This window comes from Centropristis striata, chromosome 3 (assembly GCF_030273125.1).
Source record: "Centropristis striata isolate RG_2023a ecotype Rhode Island chromosome 3, C.striata_1.0, whole genome shotgun sequence".
NCBI lineage: Eukaryota > Metazoa > Chordata > Actinopteri > Perciformes > Serranidae > Centropristis > Centropristis striata.
Genome location: NC_081519.1, coordinates 10,696,250 through 10,712,907, shown reverse-complemented (window position 1 = coordinate 10,712,907; position 16,658 = coordinate 10,696,250). Strand labels below are relative to the sequence as shown.

The 16,658-nt window shown below is 38.5% G+C and overlaps 1 protein-coding gene across 3 annotated transcripts; it reads right to left on the bottom strand.

Annotated features, from left to right (window-relative positions):
* Nucleotides 1-3,361: 3,361 nt before the first annotated feature.
* Nucleotides 3,362-14,786, bottom strand: suox (sulfite oxidase). 3 transcript variants are annotated; one of them, XM_059330063.1, is made up of 6 exons: nt 14,613-14,786; nt 11,069-11,176; nt 10,824-10,894; nt 10,341-10,491; nt 7,811-8,083; nt 3,362-6,672 (listed from the first exon to the last, which is right to left on the bottom strand). In XM_059330063.1, the coding sequence occupies exons 3-6, from the start codon at nt 10,880-10,882 to the stop codon at nt 5,449-5,451; spliced, it is 1,707 nt and encodes a 568-aa protein (XP_059186046.1). In that variant the 5' UTR covers nt 10,883-10,894; nt 11,069-11,176; nt 14,613-14,786; the 3' UTR covers nt 3,362-5,448. The 3 variants fall into 3 exon arrangements, with proteins under 3 accessions (XP_059186046.1, XP_059186047.1, XP_059186048.1); XM_059330064.1 differs by having other exon boundaries at nt 11,073-11,176; XM_059330065.1 differs by lacking the exon at nt 11,069-11,176.
* Between the last annotated feature and the right edge of the window lie 1,872 nt (nt 14,787-16,658).

Below are 16,658 nucleotides of genomic sequence, written 5' to 3'. Positions count from 1 at the left end.
GATTCCTGGGTGATTTTGTCTTTTGGAAGTTTTGCAAACAAGTCCAACTAGTAAGAGGCCTGGAGGGGGACCAGAAACAGACTGGAGAGATTTTTTTTTATCTCATCTGGCCTGAGAATGCCTGAGGTTTTCCCAGGAAGAGCTGAAAAATGTTGGTGGGGTGAGGGTTGTCTTAAATACTTTGCTTTGCCTGCTGCCCCTGCAACCCAGACCCTGATAAGCAAATGAAAATGGATGGATGGAAAGAAGCTTATTACATATCTGAGGAAATTTCGTCAACAGTGACTTTTTCTATTTCTGTTTTGGCCAACTCAGCCAAATTGAATTCCTGCTCATTATAGTGTCATATTTTTTATAAAACTAGATCAGTTTGTGGTTGTGTAAAAGTTTTACAAATCTTTTTCTTTAAACCCAAAGCAACGTCAGTGTCTACAGAATTTTACAGAATAAGTATCGTATTGTGGGATTACTGAAGGTTCATACTGTCCTGTGCAGACTTGAAAACTTTATGGGAACATTTTTGTGCTGCATCTTTACAAAACTTGGGACAGTACGACAGCAGACTGCTGCTGGTATAAATGTTACAGCTGCATGGGACAACAAAGCAGCTGGTCTCAAGATGTTAGTGGATGGTTGGCATCGCACGGCCTCAGACTGAGGTAACACACTGACACTACAGCTTTGTCTTTTTGACTTAAATCTAAATTTTCCAGCAGAGAAGAGAAATAGACTTTTTACTGTGCTATAATAGCCATCAGCTCCTGATGGACTGTAGATTTGTTCAGCAACATAAGATGATATTAGACTTTAGGATCTGAAAATTAGCATTAAGCTGAGGATCACTGGTATTTTCTTGTATATTCCTTTAATAATCTCCACAGTCTGCATGCTGCACATTCCTCACTGCATCACAACTCACCACACCAAAAGCTTTAGCACACTGGTTTGCATTTACCACCAATGTGACACAATTCTTTGTATCTGCTGAGCTAGAGAGGAATCAAACTTAGAGTCAGCTTCATCTCTTTCTTTTCCACTGCACATTTCATTGTTGTGACAACAATATCATTATTACCGACAATTGAAAAGAGGGAACAGAAAGAAGGAACAAGCAATCAGTGGGAGTACAGTATTGTTTTTATTTTTAAAATTTTTTTAAAGCCTAAACAGGGAGTCTGCATCTGAAACATGACCGGTCAGCATCAAACTGTATATGTTTGATCCAACTGAGAGTAGACAGATCATGCAGAACATTTGGTCCAAATGATCCAGTTTGATACCACAAATATTTAATATCTCATCTTCTACTGACGCGAGCGGATGTTTGTCTCTTTTCCTTTTGGCTGACTTTGCTTCCCTTCACTCTCTGTCATTTCTCCTCAGACTTTATGAGTAGTACATGGTTGCACTTGGCTGCACACATACTCACAGCAGCGTCAAGAGTCTTAAAACAGTAGAATACATAAATTCTCACAGTCTAGGTCGACTGCTGATCCATATAAATGTGTTTTTTTTTTATCTGTTCAACGCAATTTTGCTTACCATCGTTTTAGTCATGTCTGACTCAGAGATGGATCAGAATGAAACATTTATAACAAATGTGATTTCCAAACAGCTTCCCCGCTAGGTCAGTGCCCCCAGGATTCTCATAAACAAATGAGTCCCACGGCATTTATCATGCATGGAAACTTCTGGAATATATCTGGCTTTATTCTAAAAAATAAAAAAAGTCTGTTGTGTTCAGAATAAATATCTTTATCCACTTCATCCTTTTGAGGACAAAAGCCGGGCCACTCATCATCGTGACAATACCATGACTCCCACCTTGCGTGTCAAAAATCACAAAAATTATGTTTTTTATTAAGTTTGTACTACTTACATTACTGCAGATTGGACTATTGCATTTTTTTTAAATCACCAATCATAGTTTTTCCTGACACAAGACATCATCTTTCACTTTAACTCATCCTCCCTTCCTTCCTCTTGTTCACCTTCCTGCCAGCTGCAGCATCTTTTTTTGTTCTTTTTCTCTTCAGGCTGCCTGAGTCACTTCATATCCTGTTTCCTCTGTTACCACTTCTAGGAATCACAAAGTAAATTTAGCAGCTAAACCTTCAGACACGTTTTACCACATAAATTAGCTGAGAATAACAAAAATCCACCCAACATGTACAACAATTTGATTTCTACATTTTTCATCAGATTATTTGAGCTTTTTCTTTTTTCAAGATTATTTTTTGGCATTTTACTGCTTTATTAGATAGTGACAGATAGAAAGGGGGAGACAGAGGGGAAGACATGCAGCAACTGGACCTCAGGCCGGATTCGAACCCAGGTCCGCTGCAGCAAGCACACGGCCTTAATGGTACGCGCTCTACCAGTGTGAGCCACCGGGACGCCCTATTTGAGCTTTTTCAACAAATAACTGCCTCCTGATGTTACCAGATTTCAGCAGAGAAAATGTTTTAAAACTTTTTAAATGCTTTTAAAACAACAAAATGCATCATCAGAGATGGGATCAACTCATTGTACTCAAATCTTCAGTCCCAGGTCCTGAACTTTTGGGTTCTGACACACGTCATTATGGGCTCCTTATCATATATAATTCCAACAGCTAAATATTAATATAAATTTACAAAAATCATAAATGCTTTTTAAAATGTGTAATTATGTTAAAACAAATGTAACTGAATAATATATATATATATATAATATAAAAAAAACAAAAAGTCATGCAACTTGAGCCCACACCTCTCGGGAATCACCAACCAAGTGTTTCGGAGGTTTTTGTTTTTGTTTTTTTACATTTTCACGAAACCTGCTGTAAGGGTGCAACATGGGCAGGGACAACCCAATACTAAAAGTACAATTTTTAAGTGACTTTTTTAACTATTGAAATGCAGCTACAGTGATACAGTGAACTAAAAAACACTTAATGGTTCATGCTAAAAAAAAAAAAATGCTACCTGTAGATGATTTTGTTTGAAAAAAAAAAAAATAGGTCATTTGTTTGAACAGGATTAGAAATACTGAAAATAAAATTGATTTTATTTTTACAATTAGCACCTTTAAAACTGTTTGTGCATTTTTTCTAATTAAAATGAATAAAAAATAAATGCATTGGTCTTTCATTAAATATAAAAGCTGCAGTTTGACTGCCAGTCGGATCTCCAGTTGACATATTCAATCACAGTGAGTGGAAAATCTTAAGCACTGAGTAACAGATAACACTGCTATTTTTAGCAAATGTCCTTAAATAATCATTTGAATTGACTATTTTTCATTTCCTCTAATTGAAGAAGGGCTGGATGGCACTTTTTTGGCAGGAAGAAGCAATTGACTCAGTAGAAGCACATCAGTGTAAAATTAGAGTTCTTTATTCATCATCTTCAACGATAATGTACATTTTACACAAAACACAGTGTCGTCAAAGCTGCGGTCAAAGTGTGCTCTGACTCCTGCAGTGTGCTGGAGTGTCTTGTTGTGGTCTAACCACAGCTGAGCCTTCTCTGGATCTCCACAGTGAGGTTTGGTACATGAAGGGCAGCTCCACAAACTGGACAGAGGGTCACAGTTTCACTCGGATTTGCAGACTATAAACAAGAATTAATGATCTACGCCACAGCCAGATGTTCCTGACCATTTTTTTCCTTTAAGCTACTTAAACTTTACCCATAAAAAGCCATTTTATTATCTCCCACTTAAAGGCTATGCAAAGTCACAGCTGCAGATAAACAAATGCTCCCAATATTTTAAAGATGCAATGTGTAAGATTTGGTCAGAATTTCAGTTTAAAACATTAAAAAAAATGGAACTAACACTATCAACGTCAAAGTTGTGTATGCATCTACAGAAATTAGTATGATAACCAGCTAACCAGCTAGCCCCGGCCCGTCTTGTCTAATATGACTTCGTAGACGCAGCTACACTGCAGCTGTACTGCAGTTAGCAGCTTTACAAAGAAAAAGAAAAAGAAAAGAAAGACCTCCATCCAAACTGAGATTCTGCATGCCTCCTCTCTGCCAGGCTGTTGGTCTCTGTGCACTCTGCTGAGCTGCTGGGATGGAAACAGACTCTCAGAGGACCAAACAACTGAAACAGACTCTGATAATCAGTTTGGGTGCAGGTCTTATTTCAGTTTGGAAGGTTCTATACATTTTTAAGGACATTGCAGGTTTGTTGCATGTCTAAAAGTAACATTATACACTCTTACAAAGTGACAGCGCTACATTTAGTAAAACGTGTTATTATTGCACAAGGTGAAATACTGCCCCCATTTTTTTTTTAAATCCTGTGGTCATATCTTACACATTGCCCCTTTAAAGCTTTCAAGTTCATTCCAGTCTCAGTAAAGTCCAGTTGTTCTCTCTAAATTAAAGTCAACACTCCATGCAACTCTAGCAAGTACTCAAAAGTACAGATACTTTTCCCTTACCACGTTTAAAATAATACAATTTCTGTTAATTATACATTTGATGATATTGAAAGTACCGAAGCAATGATAAAAAAAAAATCTGCAAACACAATCCTGATAAAAACAGAATGCCTAAAATTTAGAACGCGTGTATATATATGTATATACACTCATTCTCAATATTCATATAAAAAATGTTTTCCCAGTTTGAGTATTATCTAGATAGATATGTTTTGTACTATATGAGTGCATGTTGCACAGGATTTGCAGTCATTGCGTTCTGTTTTTATGACGCATCCCAACTTTTTTGGAACCGGGATTGTAGAATCAGATTTTGAACCCAAGGCTGCACAGATGTGTTTGTGTCTGTTCTGTGACTTTCTCTATCCCAGCACTGTGTGCAGACTGTTAATCAGAAGTTTTTTCTGTTGTCGTACTGAGAGAGGTATCAAGTAAGTTTGTTTTTGAACAAGTATTGTATCAAAGTAAAGATTCTGGTATCAGGACAATCTTAAACTCTAGTAGCCTTCATTAACAATAATGATTATATAATAAACTTAAACTCCTCTACATTTAAATTAGAGTTCATATTATTAAAAAATAGGTTTTTAAATTATGGTGCATGTTAATCACACAATTAATTCAAACCTTTTAATATACTGTGCGCATCTTCTGCATCGAGGATGTCAGTACTGATTACAAAAATAAATCTTTTCTTTCCTACAAATAAGACACTCAGGATTAACAGACTCACACGTTCACTTAAGACCAAAGTGTAAGTGAATCGTCACTTGATAAAACCGGACATGTTTTGGTCATTTACAGCCTTTAGCTAATCTGAAATCTCAGAGGCAACACTATTGCATAAATACTTCAAAGCTGTGTCAGAAAAAATCCTTCAGCATTTTCTTTTATTCTACCATCACTTTTCCTGCTGAGTCTTAGTGATAGATGTTAAACACAGTCCACTCTCCTAGGACTCTTGTTTCAGGCACAAACCTTTTGGATTTTAACTGTGTGTCAAACCACCGAGTCTATTCCTCGCTCTCGTCTTCTCTGATCTTCACCGTCACTCTGTGCCAGGCGTTACTCAACACGCCCCTCAGATTCCAGATGGGAGGAACTGTGTCCGGCTGCATGTTGTAGCTGTTGTCGACCGCCTTGCAAACGATCTCCAGCTCCTGAGCCTCCGCAGGAAGTGGAGCCGTTACCTCCCACAGCTTCCAGGCCCAGGCTTGTCCCGGGGGCGGCGAGGGTTCAGATGCTTGTTCCTTATCGCTGGTTCGCAGCTGAGCCACCTGCCACGTCTTTCCTCCATCCAGAGAAACGTCGACACGTACCACCTCCCTGCCGCCGCCGCTCCAGGCGTAACCCTTCACCGTCACCTCATTCAAACTGCGGTCGACCACAGCACCGTCTGCCGGCACGGTGATGGCGGACTGAATGGGCAGCTCTTGGATGGCGGGAGCGGACTTGAAGTCCACAGTGTCCCAGTCCGTCATGGGGGAGAAGCCCTTGTAGTCGTTCTGCTGCCAGTGGCTGCTGCTTTCTTCTGCACTCACTATGATCTTCCCCAGCCATTTGACATTGCGTGCACCGACCGTGCCGGGGACCACAACACGGACTGGGTAGCCGTGGTCGGCGGGTAGATCCTCGCCATTCATTTCATAAGCCAGCAGCACATCACCTTCCTCGCTGACTGCCTTCCTTAGAGGAATCGATGCACCGTACGTCGTCCCGGTCACGTCTTTGTCCAGTCCTTCAAACTGAACATGAACCGCCCACTTGGCCACATCGGGCCCATAACCAGCGGCGAGCAGCACGTCCCTGAGCCTTGCTCCGCTCCATTTAGCGTTACTGATCGCAGCGATGCCCCAGTTCAGCCCTTTCACCAGCTTCACCTTATTCATCTCAGAGCGGCGGTTCCCGGCACACTGCAGCGTTGCGGTCACGGTGTGTTTGGGGAACCGAGTCTTCAAGTCTTCTAAAGACATCGTCAGCACTCCTCGAGGCAGTCCCTCCACTTGCAGCCGATAAGAAGCCGGGTCCACCTGAGGGACAGGCAGGTGGTTCCTTTTGAAGAAGATCGCAGACGGGGTGATGTAGCTGTCAGACAGGAGCTCAGGAGGCGGCTCGGCGTTGAAGGGTTTGAGGTTGTTGATGCGCAGGACGGGGTGGCGCTCGGGGTCAGAAGAGTAGGGGTCAGCAGTCTGCACAGCCTGCTGCTTCTTCAAGTCTTCTGCTTTCAGCTCTCCGACCTTATATTAACCAAAGACAGGATTATTGGAACACAGGGGACTCAATACTATGAGCTAGAACACATTTTCAGCTGAACTTTTCTGTCTTTCTTAAATTAAATCCACAGTAAGAAAAAGAACTGTGTTTTCCACACTGACCACTTGAGGGAGTGCCAGTATTCATTCTACAGCTGTTCCTCAGTATACAGTGCAGCGCAGTAGACCTTTTAATATGTTTCTCCAGTGATCGAGTGCAAGACAGACTAAATAAAAGTTCATTTGAGGATATATGCAACTTAAACAGCTTTCATAGTTTCATAATAATCTATCTAATAATCTTTCTATTCCTCGAAGGTAGAGCAACAAATGCTAAATAAAATTTGATTGTTTTTGTAGTGTGTATTGGGATGCTGGCCCTTAAGCAAGTTAAAGTTACATTGCTAAAACTAGGTCCAAGGGGGCAAAAACACGAGCAGAACTAATGTTAAACTCGGTGGGTCAAAGTTGAACCAGGAACTAAATTTGTTAACTGGATGTTTACAGCTGACAGACTGGGCAATGATTGTACTGTCCGCCTTCCTGTCTCTTCCAGTTAAATTATTATTTTATTATTTTCCTACCAGAGATGCAAATTAATGCAATAGATGCATAACTTTTAAATTGAAGTGATGCTTACCACTTTGACTTAAAGCCACAATGATTATGATTTGTTTGTTGCAGTTTATAAACACAACATTCAAAGTCGGCCGCTCCACCTCGCTATATTCGGCACCTGGTTGCTACATTCTTAGTCCTTTTGCTTTTTAGGAAAATCCTACTCATTGAGGCTTTCAGGTCTGCAGTATATATTAGCTGTTAATGTCGACACATGGCTCACAAAAACAGGCTACAGTGTTTGGTGCTCGCGGCCAACTCTTGCCTCATCTTTGTGTTTGATGGAACTTGTTCCACCCAATGAAAATCTGCTGAAAACCTTTTTTCCAAGGTACTCCACTGGTAACAGTCTACTTATTGTTCACTGGTTTCATAGTAAATAAAACGTTTTTTTACTCACAGCCACTAGACTTTTATTCTACATCTTACTCATGGTTTTTAGTTTTTTTGCAACTGACATTTTTTTCCGTAAAAAAAAATCAAATGACACCAAGAAACAGCCCACCTTATACTCCGACAGGATTTCCAGCACGTGTTCCTGGTTGTGTACAGCATACAGCGCCCAGAAGGGTTCGAGGGCTCCACCTGCCGCCAGCAGGATTTTATCCCCACCAGGGTGCATGGCCACAAACTCTGTGATGTCATAGACCCCACCTTTGTAAGTGACCCACACGCCATCTTCCAAAGAGCGGTGAGTGTTAACCTCCTCCTGGCTGAATATGGGGAGAGCTGAGGTCTTCTCTATGGTCTGCACTGTAGGCGTGTCGTCCCGCTCTGCCTGCACCGGAAACAAAAAGGACATTTAAAAAGAGAAAAACAGGAGTCCAGTCTGAAAGATGTTCCAAAAATAAATTTATCTTTGGACAAATGTGTCTGAAAGGCTTTGTAGCTGTGATTATTTGTCATATTTCCGAGGCCTCTGGCTTTATGGTGGTAAACTGTCTGCAGCAGCAGTGTCAGACACCTCTGCGTTGTATGTTGATCTTGATGTGGGTATGTTAAAAATATCTTTCATGGCTCTCCCTGTTATCTGAACAGCCTCTGAATCGGACACACAGACTGAAATATTCTAATAATTATATTGAAACCACAAGAGAACAATGTAATAAACTCACTGTTGAGTAGCTACAACAGAGCATATTGGTGTAATAGATCATAATGAAGATAAATGTGGACTAATTCGGAAGATTATATTACTATTCTACGCAGGAAGAGATATAACGTTCCAAATAGTTTTTTACAATTTTATTAGAAGCCCCAGCCTTTCTGCATGCTGCCATACCAAACTGTTGAGTCAGGCCTTAGTCTTAAGTGTGCAAACAACACATGTTGGTCACCAGCTTTTGTTTGTGAAGCAGCAGCAACACGTTGGTGACTTAAACAAATGAATGATTCAGACATACACCCCTGCTACTAACACCACTTCTGCTGCTATTCTATGACTGCTAATAAATGAAGCCGCAAAGTGTTGAAATAGACATTTTGCACCATCGCTGTGTTAATTATTCACACAAATAAAAAGGAGAGCTGCTCTGCTGCTTTGGGTGGTAAATGACCTTTGTGGATCTGTAATATTAGTTAAAATGTTACCTACTGTCCAAGAAAATGAAGATATGTTAACCATTATACAGATATTTTTAATTTAATTTATTCATCACTTTGAGGGGCAACAACCCAACAGGAAAGGTTTGTATTTCAAGGTTTAAAATGTAACTTTTCTGCATAAAAATGTCTAAAAATGACTAGACTTGCAGTATATATTTTATATATATTTATATATATATATATATATATATTTTATATATTTATTATTGAGCTGTTTACTTACATAATCCCAAATGCTTTCAACAATTTTTAAACCCAGAGAAATATGTGATTTTATTCAACGACATGCTCTGTTTCTGTCGCCTGTCAATGGTTTCATATCCCTTTTGCATATGTATTAGCTTTGTGGATTTCTGCCAGAAGCTGTCATGTATTGATGTTTTATACAGTTTTAAGCCACATTTTTATGATACGCGTTTTAGATTTTGGTTGTTTTTAACTCTAATTAAACCAGATGAATGATTTTAGACATTGGATGTCTGGATCTTAAGTTATCAGAGAAACAAGCCGAGCAGAAGTTAGTAGCACCTTTCTGCTGAACAGCATAGAAAAAATAGAGATTTTTAAAGTGAAGCTGATTTATTCTGTGTTTTTTACCAGTTTTAATCACGTCTGTTTTTTATGGAGCAAAGGAGGCATCTGAGGACAATTTGAGACTGAATAAATCCGAACCAGGAGTAGCTGACTGATATACAGCTAGCAGCAGATAATTACATATTGTGTGCTGCAATTTATCATATATATATGTATATTACAAACATGAATAAAGACATTTCCACAGTTTGGGAAGTAGATGTCATAATAATTTCTTTAATGCCTTATCTTTCTTTTCTCCGGAGATATTAAGCAATCTGCTAAGCTCAAGCTGTGTATGCATGTTGAGTCACATAAGACGTAGGAGTGAAAAGTGACAAATGAGCTGACATTGCAAACCAACAGATGAGACAGGTTACCGCCCTGGCTGTTTTAGAAAAACACCAAAAAAAGGTTGTAACTGAGAGAGAACACAGTCAACTTTTTTCCACCCAAATTTTACATTATTTAACTGTTTAAATCTGCCAAATAATACTTTTAATACAGAAGATTGTAGCATATTTTGCACATTTACACCGTGTTGCTTGAGACCAAAGCTTGATACATTTAGAGAAACAGAGCAAACAAAGCATCTGGAGGAAGAGTAGCCAACTACATTTGACCTAAACTATTCTGTTGATTACCTTTTTTATCATTGTTTAGTGTAGAATATGTAAATATATGTCAAACGCTCATTCCCAATTGTCACAATGGAAACAGCGAGGAAACTGTCACAATTAAGGGCATGTCTTCATGCTTTGTCTGACAACAGGTAAAGAACATGGACATAATTTAGCCTTGGCATAACAAAAGCAAATCAAACATTGACTGTCTTTACAGATCTTATCTCCTCTGACCTTGTGATGACAGAGGCCATAAGCCAGAACAGCCCCGGTACCGGCCAGCAGTCCTGCCAGCGCATGTCTCCAACTGGGACCGTGGTACGACTTCTGGTCCTCACTGCTGCTGCTGCTCCACAGACGAGCTGCAGCAGGGGCCACTCGATGACTATGAAATGAAGGCAATGGAAATTTAACTTTTATGCAGAAAAAGCTGAGCTCATTAGGCCTAGAGTGCAACTGTGGGATCAAGGATAACTGAGCAATTCTTCACAAAATGTAAAATAGAACATAAAGAGGATGAACACCACTGGTTTGGTTATGTTGTTCACAGAAATGTAACACACACGTTTGGAAAGTCAAGTTACTGTAGTTTGCCAAAACGCAGCTTGAGTTGGCTGCTTCATTAAACCGAGACCTTTGACTGGGTGGAACTCAGATCAGACAAAAAAAAGGCCAAGTAAGCGCCAGGTTTAATCTCAGTCTGTTGTACTGCTGTACCTGTGTGTGTTGAGAGGGCCAAACCGAGTCAGGCTGTGGCAGCGTCTGAGAAGCAGCATTGCACTGATGTTCTGGGGGGGAAAAAGTTAATACACAGTGAATCAGACAGAAAGCATCTTTCAAATCATTTCTATGCAAGTTACTAAAGTCTCACAAAAACAAACACTGAAATAAAACCTGTTTGGTTCATTTCTTTTTTGTTTTTTGCCGACCTGACTGTGAATTGTCCGTAGTTAATGTATTACCTACAGTAGAAGACGGTCGACACGCCCTGAGTTTGAAGAAGCAGGCAGGAGTACCAACACAGAGGCTGCACCACCATGTATTATAGCCACCCACAGAACAAGGTCCACCTTAAAAACACACAAAAAAGCAAACTTAAGAACACTTTAAGCGTATGCTATATTGGGAATATTTTCACTGCCATTGGACAGCCCTTCAGGTTGTTTTAAAGGGTTAGTTTAGATTCACTAAAGTGACACAATAACACAAACAAACTAACCAATTAAGGCAGCTGAAGACCAGCAACTCCCATGTTTTGTGAAGTAAAATTATTCATTTTGTTAATGAAGTCTGGTGGCTTTAAATAGAGCATAGATTAATAAAAGTGTAAGGGCTGACCCATATGCTTTAAAGCTACTCCTGCCTGCTTCTCCAAACCGGGGGATTGCTGACCACCATCTGCTGTAACTAACACACTGACTATGAAATAAAAACTTGTGTACAAGCGACCCCTTGTACCAGGTGTGCTATATCTGACATGAACCGTTTAACCAAAGACTAATCTTAGCTCCTCAGCTTGTATCAGTTGAGTAATTTCTAGAGCCCTAAAGAGGAACAACTATGCAGTATTTTCAGAGAAAACATTACAAAATACTTGAATAAATGTCATTTTGTGTAGCAGTCAAACATCGTGTGAGTCTATGTGCACATGGCTACGTAAATGTGTATGTTTCACATTTTTTATAAATATGTGTTTCTTAATAATATGTGGTGTTTCACTTCTGTATGTTTGTATATTTTGTTATGCTGCTCATTCCTATTTAACTGTATGCATCAAATTTTCTGTTTAAAATGTTTTAAACTTATTTCACTTCATATTTTTTTGAGTTATATGCTAATGTTGCTCAATGCTGTTTTTATTTTATGGTCCATACGCTGGGCACAATTGATGTAGAGCAGACAAGCACAACCTTCACACCAAAATACCTTACTATCATCTGACTGGTGGCTTAAATTAACTCTGGGATGGAATATATTTAAAAAAACAGATTGTAGCTCTGACTGGAGATTAAACTGTAACCTGCTTTGACCTCAAATGACTGAATACAGGCTCTGCCACTGCAGTGTTAGGACACAGGGAGCAGAACAGTTTTTCATGACCAAGCTTTCTCTGTTTTTACAGCCGGCATGATTTCCTGTTAAAATGACCAACTGAACCTTTAAACTTTTCAACTCCTACTGAACTGACCAACCAGCTGTTACTTCAACCCCCAAAAGGGGCCAACCAGCTCAGGGGGAGTGGACAGAGGAGAAGAGAAGAGGGCTTCACCTCACTCCTTGTTACCACAGAAATGTTAGTAGATGTGTCAACACAAAAGCTTGTCAGCAAACAGTTAGGACACTAACTGAAACATATTACCATTTAATTGTTGGCGATACCTTTGTTATCACCAAATATCTCCTGGGTAGGGCTGTTTTACTGGTTGACTGTGACTGACTATCTAAGAGGATAATGCACACAGATCTCAGACTCCGACCAGGATTAAATTATAGATGATTCGATCATTTTTGTTGTGTGGTAAACCAAAAAAAAAGAAGCATTAAATACAGGTTAAGCACAAAATGTCAGGAAAGCCTGTGGAGGAGCTCAGCTTTATCAGTCTATTATACCTGTCTTATCACTGTCAACAGTGGCAGTAAAGATTACTCAGAGTTATCTTCAACCCGCTGGGACAGAGGCAGCAAGCCTGCCAGCAGCCAAACAAACGCTACTTCAACTCCAAGAAGTTAAAGAGTAAAATGATAAAATTCTACTGTTTAGATCATGGGGTCTCACTATACTGTCTATAGGAGAAACAACCAATGCTGCTCACTATGCCGCACTTAAACAATGCTGTGATAATTCACAAGTTAACGAAGAAAAATATGAGTGAAACAAATGATTTAATCATGGAAATACCAGACAAAGTGGATGGTAACACCAGTGTTTATCTGAACACATGTTCAGCTGTGAGAAAACCATAGGCTATTTCAGTAGGCTAAAATTATAAATCTACTTTTAATTCCACTGGACAAAATCCAGTTTACAGAACACTTAAAATCTGAAACATTTAGTCTTAATTATACAGTCCTCCTAATCTGAACTATCACATTTGCTTTGCATTTGATCATTTTCATTCTATGGGAATTTTTGTGACTGTGAAATTTTCAACCAACCTGTAGCCTGTGGTGCACAACAAAGACTACATGGGTGTAAGAAAATATCAATAAACTTGACTATGTTTTGTGATAGTGTATTGATACAAAATAAACATTGATTTTACATAATAGGGTTACATGCAAAAAATTGTAGCTGATAAATTGCACATAAATTAGTGCTATGATGTTGTAGGCTACAATGAAAAAAAAACTAAAGGGTTTTATGTTCCTTGTAGTGATTGTTTTTCTAAATCAAATTGAAAAAAAAAAACATGAAATATTGCCTTGCCTACAGTATAGCAATATATCGCAGTATCTCACTATATTAAATAATAACCCCCGTGTCACCTATGATATCACCAGATTCTTGTCAATACACAAATCTATTTTCTAGACTATAATTTGTCCAGGCAATTAGGGATGCACAATATTGGATTTTTTGTCAATATCCGATATGCCGATTTTTTTAACAAGTCATTTAGCCAATTACCGATACCAATATTTTTTTCCTGCACAACTAATACCCACAATCAGGGCAAATTTGGCCAATTTCCCAATTGACAAAATAAGTAAACATAACCTGTGTTCACTGGGAACATGTGAAAAGTGCAACTGTACAGCTTCAGTCCCTAATCAGAACATAAATAAATAGGTGGGCTCAGACTACACTGCACAATTCTCTGAGCTACAAACAAGGTGCAACAGAGAGATGATGTGCACCCAATTATTTAATCAGTTTATTATATAGGCGGATATCGGCGTGTTAGCCGATGTCGGATAGTTCATTTTCAAGCCAATATCGGCCGGTACCGATAATATCGTGCATCCCTATTTGGAAATACCAGTCTGTCCATAAACTACAAGTTTCTTTACCATCTGACATTTTCCCCCTGGCAGCACTGTCCTTAGATAAATGCAGTATATAAACTATTTGTCTTTCTAACAGCTGTAACTTTAGAAATGAAACTTTCCTTCAACAGTTCATTGTCTGGCAAAATATTTTTGGGTGTATACAATACAATGTATATCCTCTAGTTAGCAGTGTGCACTAACTGCCTTGCAGGGTCGAAATAACTATTAAAAATAATAATTTTCTCACAGCGAGGGCAGCGACGAGGTGAATAAAAGAGTCCGTTTAAATGGACTACCCTCAATGACGAAACATATGGAATAATAACGAAAGTCAAAATGTAACGTTAGCTAGCAACATTAACCCCAACATGCTTCATCACCATCCTCATCCTCATGGCTAACTAAAGTTAGCTGACACAGCCTGTCTGACTCCACAGTCATTCAGAAATGTTCATGGACAAAAGAAACGACCATGTTAGATTCAGTTTGTTCACAGAAATAAAAAACACTACTCACTTGTGTCCTGTCAGTCGCCTGCGTGTACTCAGATACTCCCACGATCACAACGAGCACTACGTTGCACACAGACGTTACACAAACACGGACCGGGGGGTGTTCAAGACAACTAGTCCGTTGCAGAACAGGCGAGGAGAGTTTATCTATAAAATAATCACCGTGAAGGACACTAGATGATTTGCTTCTGAGATTAATTATCACCCTTATTATGAATGCCGCTACCGTATTTTATGGCTGAACGTAAGTTGCTGGAAAATTGTGTAACACATTTTTACAACGTCCCTGTAGTGTAAGTATGGCATATCATTAAACAGTTGCTAATTATTAACAAATATTATGGCTACATTATTTATTTCAGAGGATGGCTTATTATAAAGTATGGAAGCCCATTTCCGCCAATGTGATGAAAACAAAAAAAATCTATAAATCATAATAATAAGAAACTTTTTTTTTCATGATAATGACTTAGGTTCTAAGTCTAATCTATTAACATTTATTTTTTTTAAAAAAAGCTAGGCAAGTTTTTCCACATAGAAAGTGTTTGTAATCTTTACTCAGGCTGTTTCTAATATTATTATTTTTTGCAGATTCACTGATGTCCCTCAATTACACTTTACTTGGAAATATCAACTAATTAAGCCAATTAACTGGTTTAGTGAATATTACTTGGTCCATTTTAGAGCTTTAGTTATTACTATATTGATTCCGACTCTAAAATATAATCAGCAAGAAAATATGATGTATAATTAGAGTTTAAAATAAGATACAGGTGCATGTCTGCACACTAGCAGGATATTAAGTTGTTAAAATGGTCCCACCCTACCTGTTGCAACATTAAAGTGATGTCAACACTGTTGCATTAATAATTATAATACAACAATACATTATTCTATAATGGGACCATCTGCATGATGAATGATTTACTTTTTGTACTTTAAGTATATTTTGATGCCACTACCTCTGCATATTTACTTATAATAGATTATTTCTACAATGAAGTTTTGCTACTTTTACTTTAGTTAAAGATCTGAGCACGTCCTCCACCTCTGGTCAGTTGATTTAATCAGTTAAAAGATGTTCCACAGGTCATTCGTACCCTTAGGCTTCCCTGCAGGTTAATACAGACATGCTTTAACAAAGCTGACTGTTTTATCAACATAGTTCCCTGACTCATTCAGGAATCAAGCTCTCTGAGTGAACCCTGACTGCTCCAGAGTTTACAGGGTAAACATGTAGAGGGAGAGTGCACTGGAGGCTCGAATATAACAAAGATAACAGAATACTCTTGTGCTTAAAGTACAGAGTATAATTAGCTCTAAAGAACTGTCGTTAGTTTTCTAATTATTTTTCATACTATTTTATACTTCTACTCTACTACATCTCAGAGGCAAATATTATAGTACTTTTAACTCCACTACAAATGTGTGACAGCTTTTGTTACTTTCAGATTTTTGTCCTGTCCAGTAAAACCATGTATCTCCAGACGTGAAAGACCAGTGGAAGGACAAAGGGTTTCTTCCTCATTGACTCCTTATCAGCTGCAATCAATGAGGAAGTCTTTATCTGGACCGTAATGACTTACTGTAAAAGGTGTGTGACTATATGACAGCAAAATGATTTTAAAAAATTAGCAGCAAGTAAAATTAAACTGGTGCTTTTCACAATGCATTATTGCACACAACAAGAAAAACAAAATTACTTTAAGTGTTATTACATAACCATGATAAAGTTATCATTACAGTTTTTTAAATTTGATGCCTTGGGAACAAAATTACGCTAATTTTAGACTGATTATTGATAAACTCTGTTCCTTTAAAGGGACAGTTCAGCCTTAAATAAAAAAATAAAATAAAAATCTCTTTTTTTTTCTTACCTCAGGAACTACAGGAGATAGAACTTAATTTCTTGGTCTTTGGATTATTTTGAGTAACTGGGTCATGTTTTCTGCAGAGACATTGCTGTTAAATTTTGTTAAATTGTTTATCTTATTTGGTGCTTTGAGCATTCTAGACTGATACATACATACATAGCACAACATGTAAGAAA

Coding starts and splice junctions, on each gene's coding strand:
- suox (XM_059330063.1), bottom strand. CDS start 10,882: ATGCTGCTTCTCAGACGCTGCCACAGCCTGACTCGGTTTGGCCCTCTC. Junction 10,492..10,823: donor GGCCCTCTCAACACACACAG/GTACAGCAGTAC, acceptor TTCATTTCATAG/TCATCGAGTGGCCCCTGCTG. Junction 8,084..10,340: donor ATGGCCTCTGTCATCACAAG/GTCAGAGGAGAT, acceptor TTTCCGGTGCAG/GCAGAGCGGGACGACACGCC.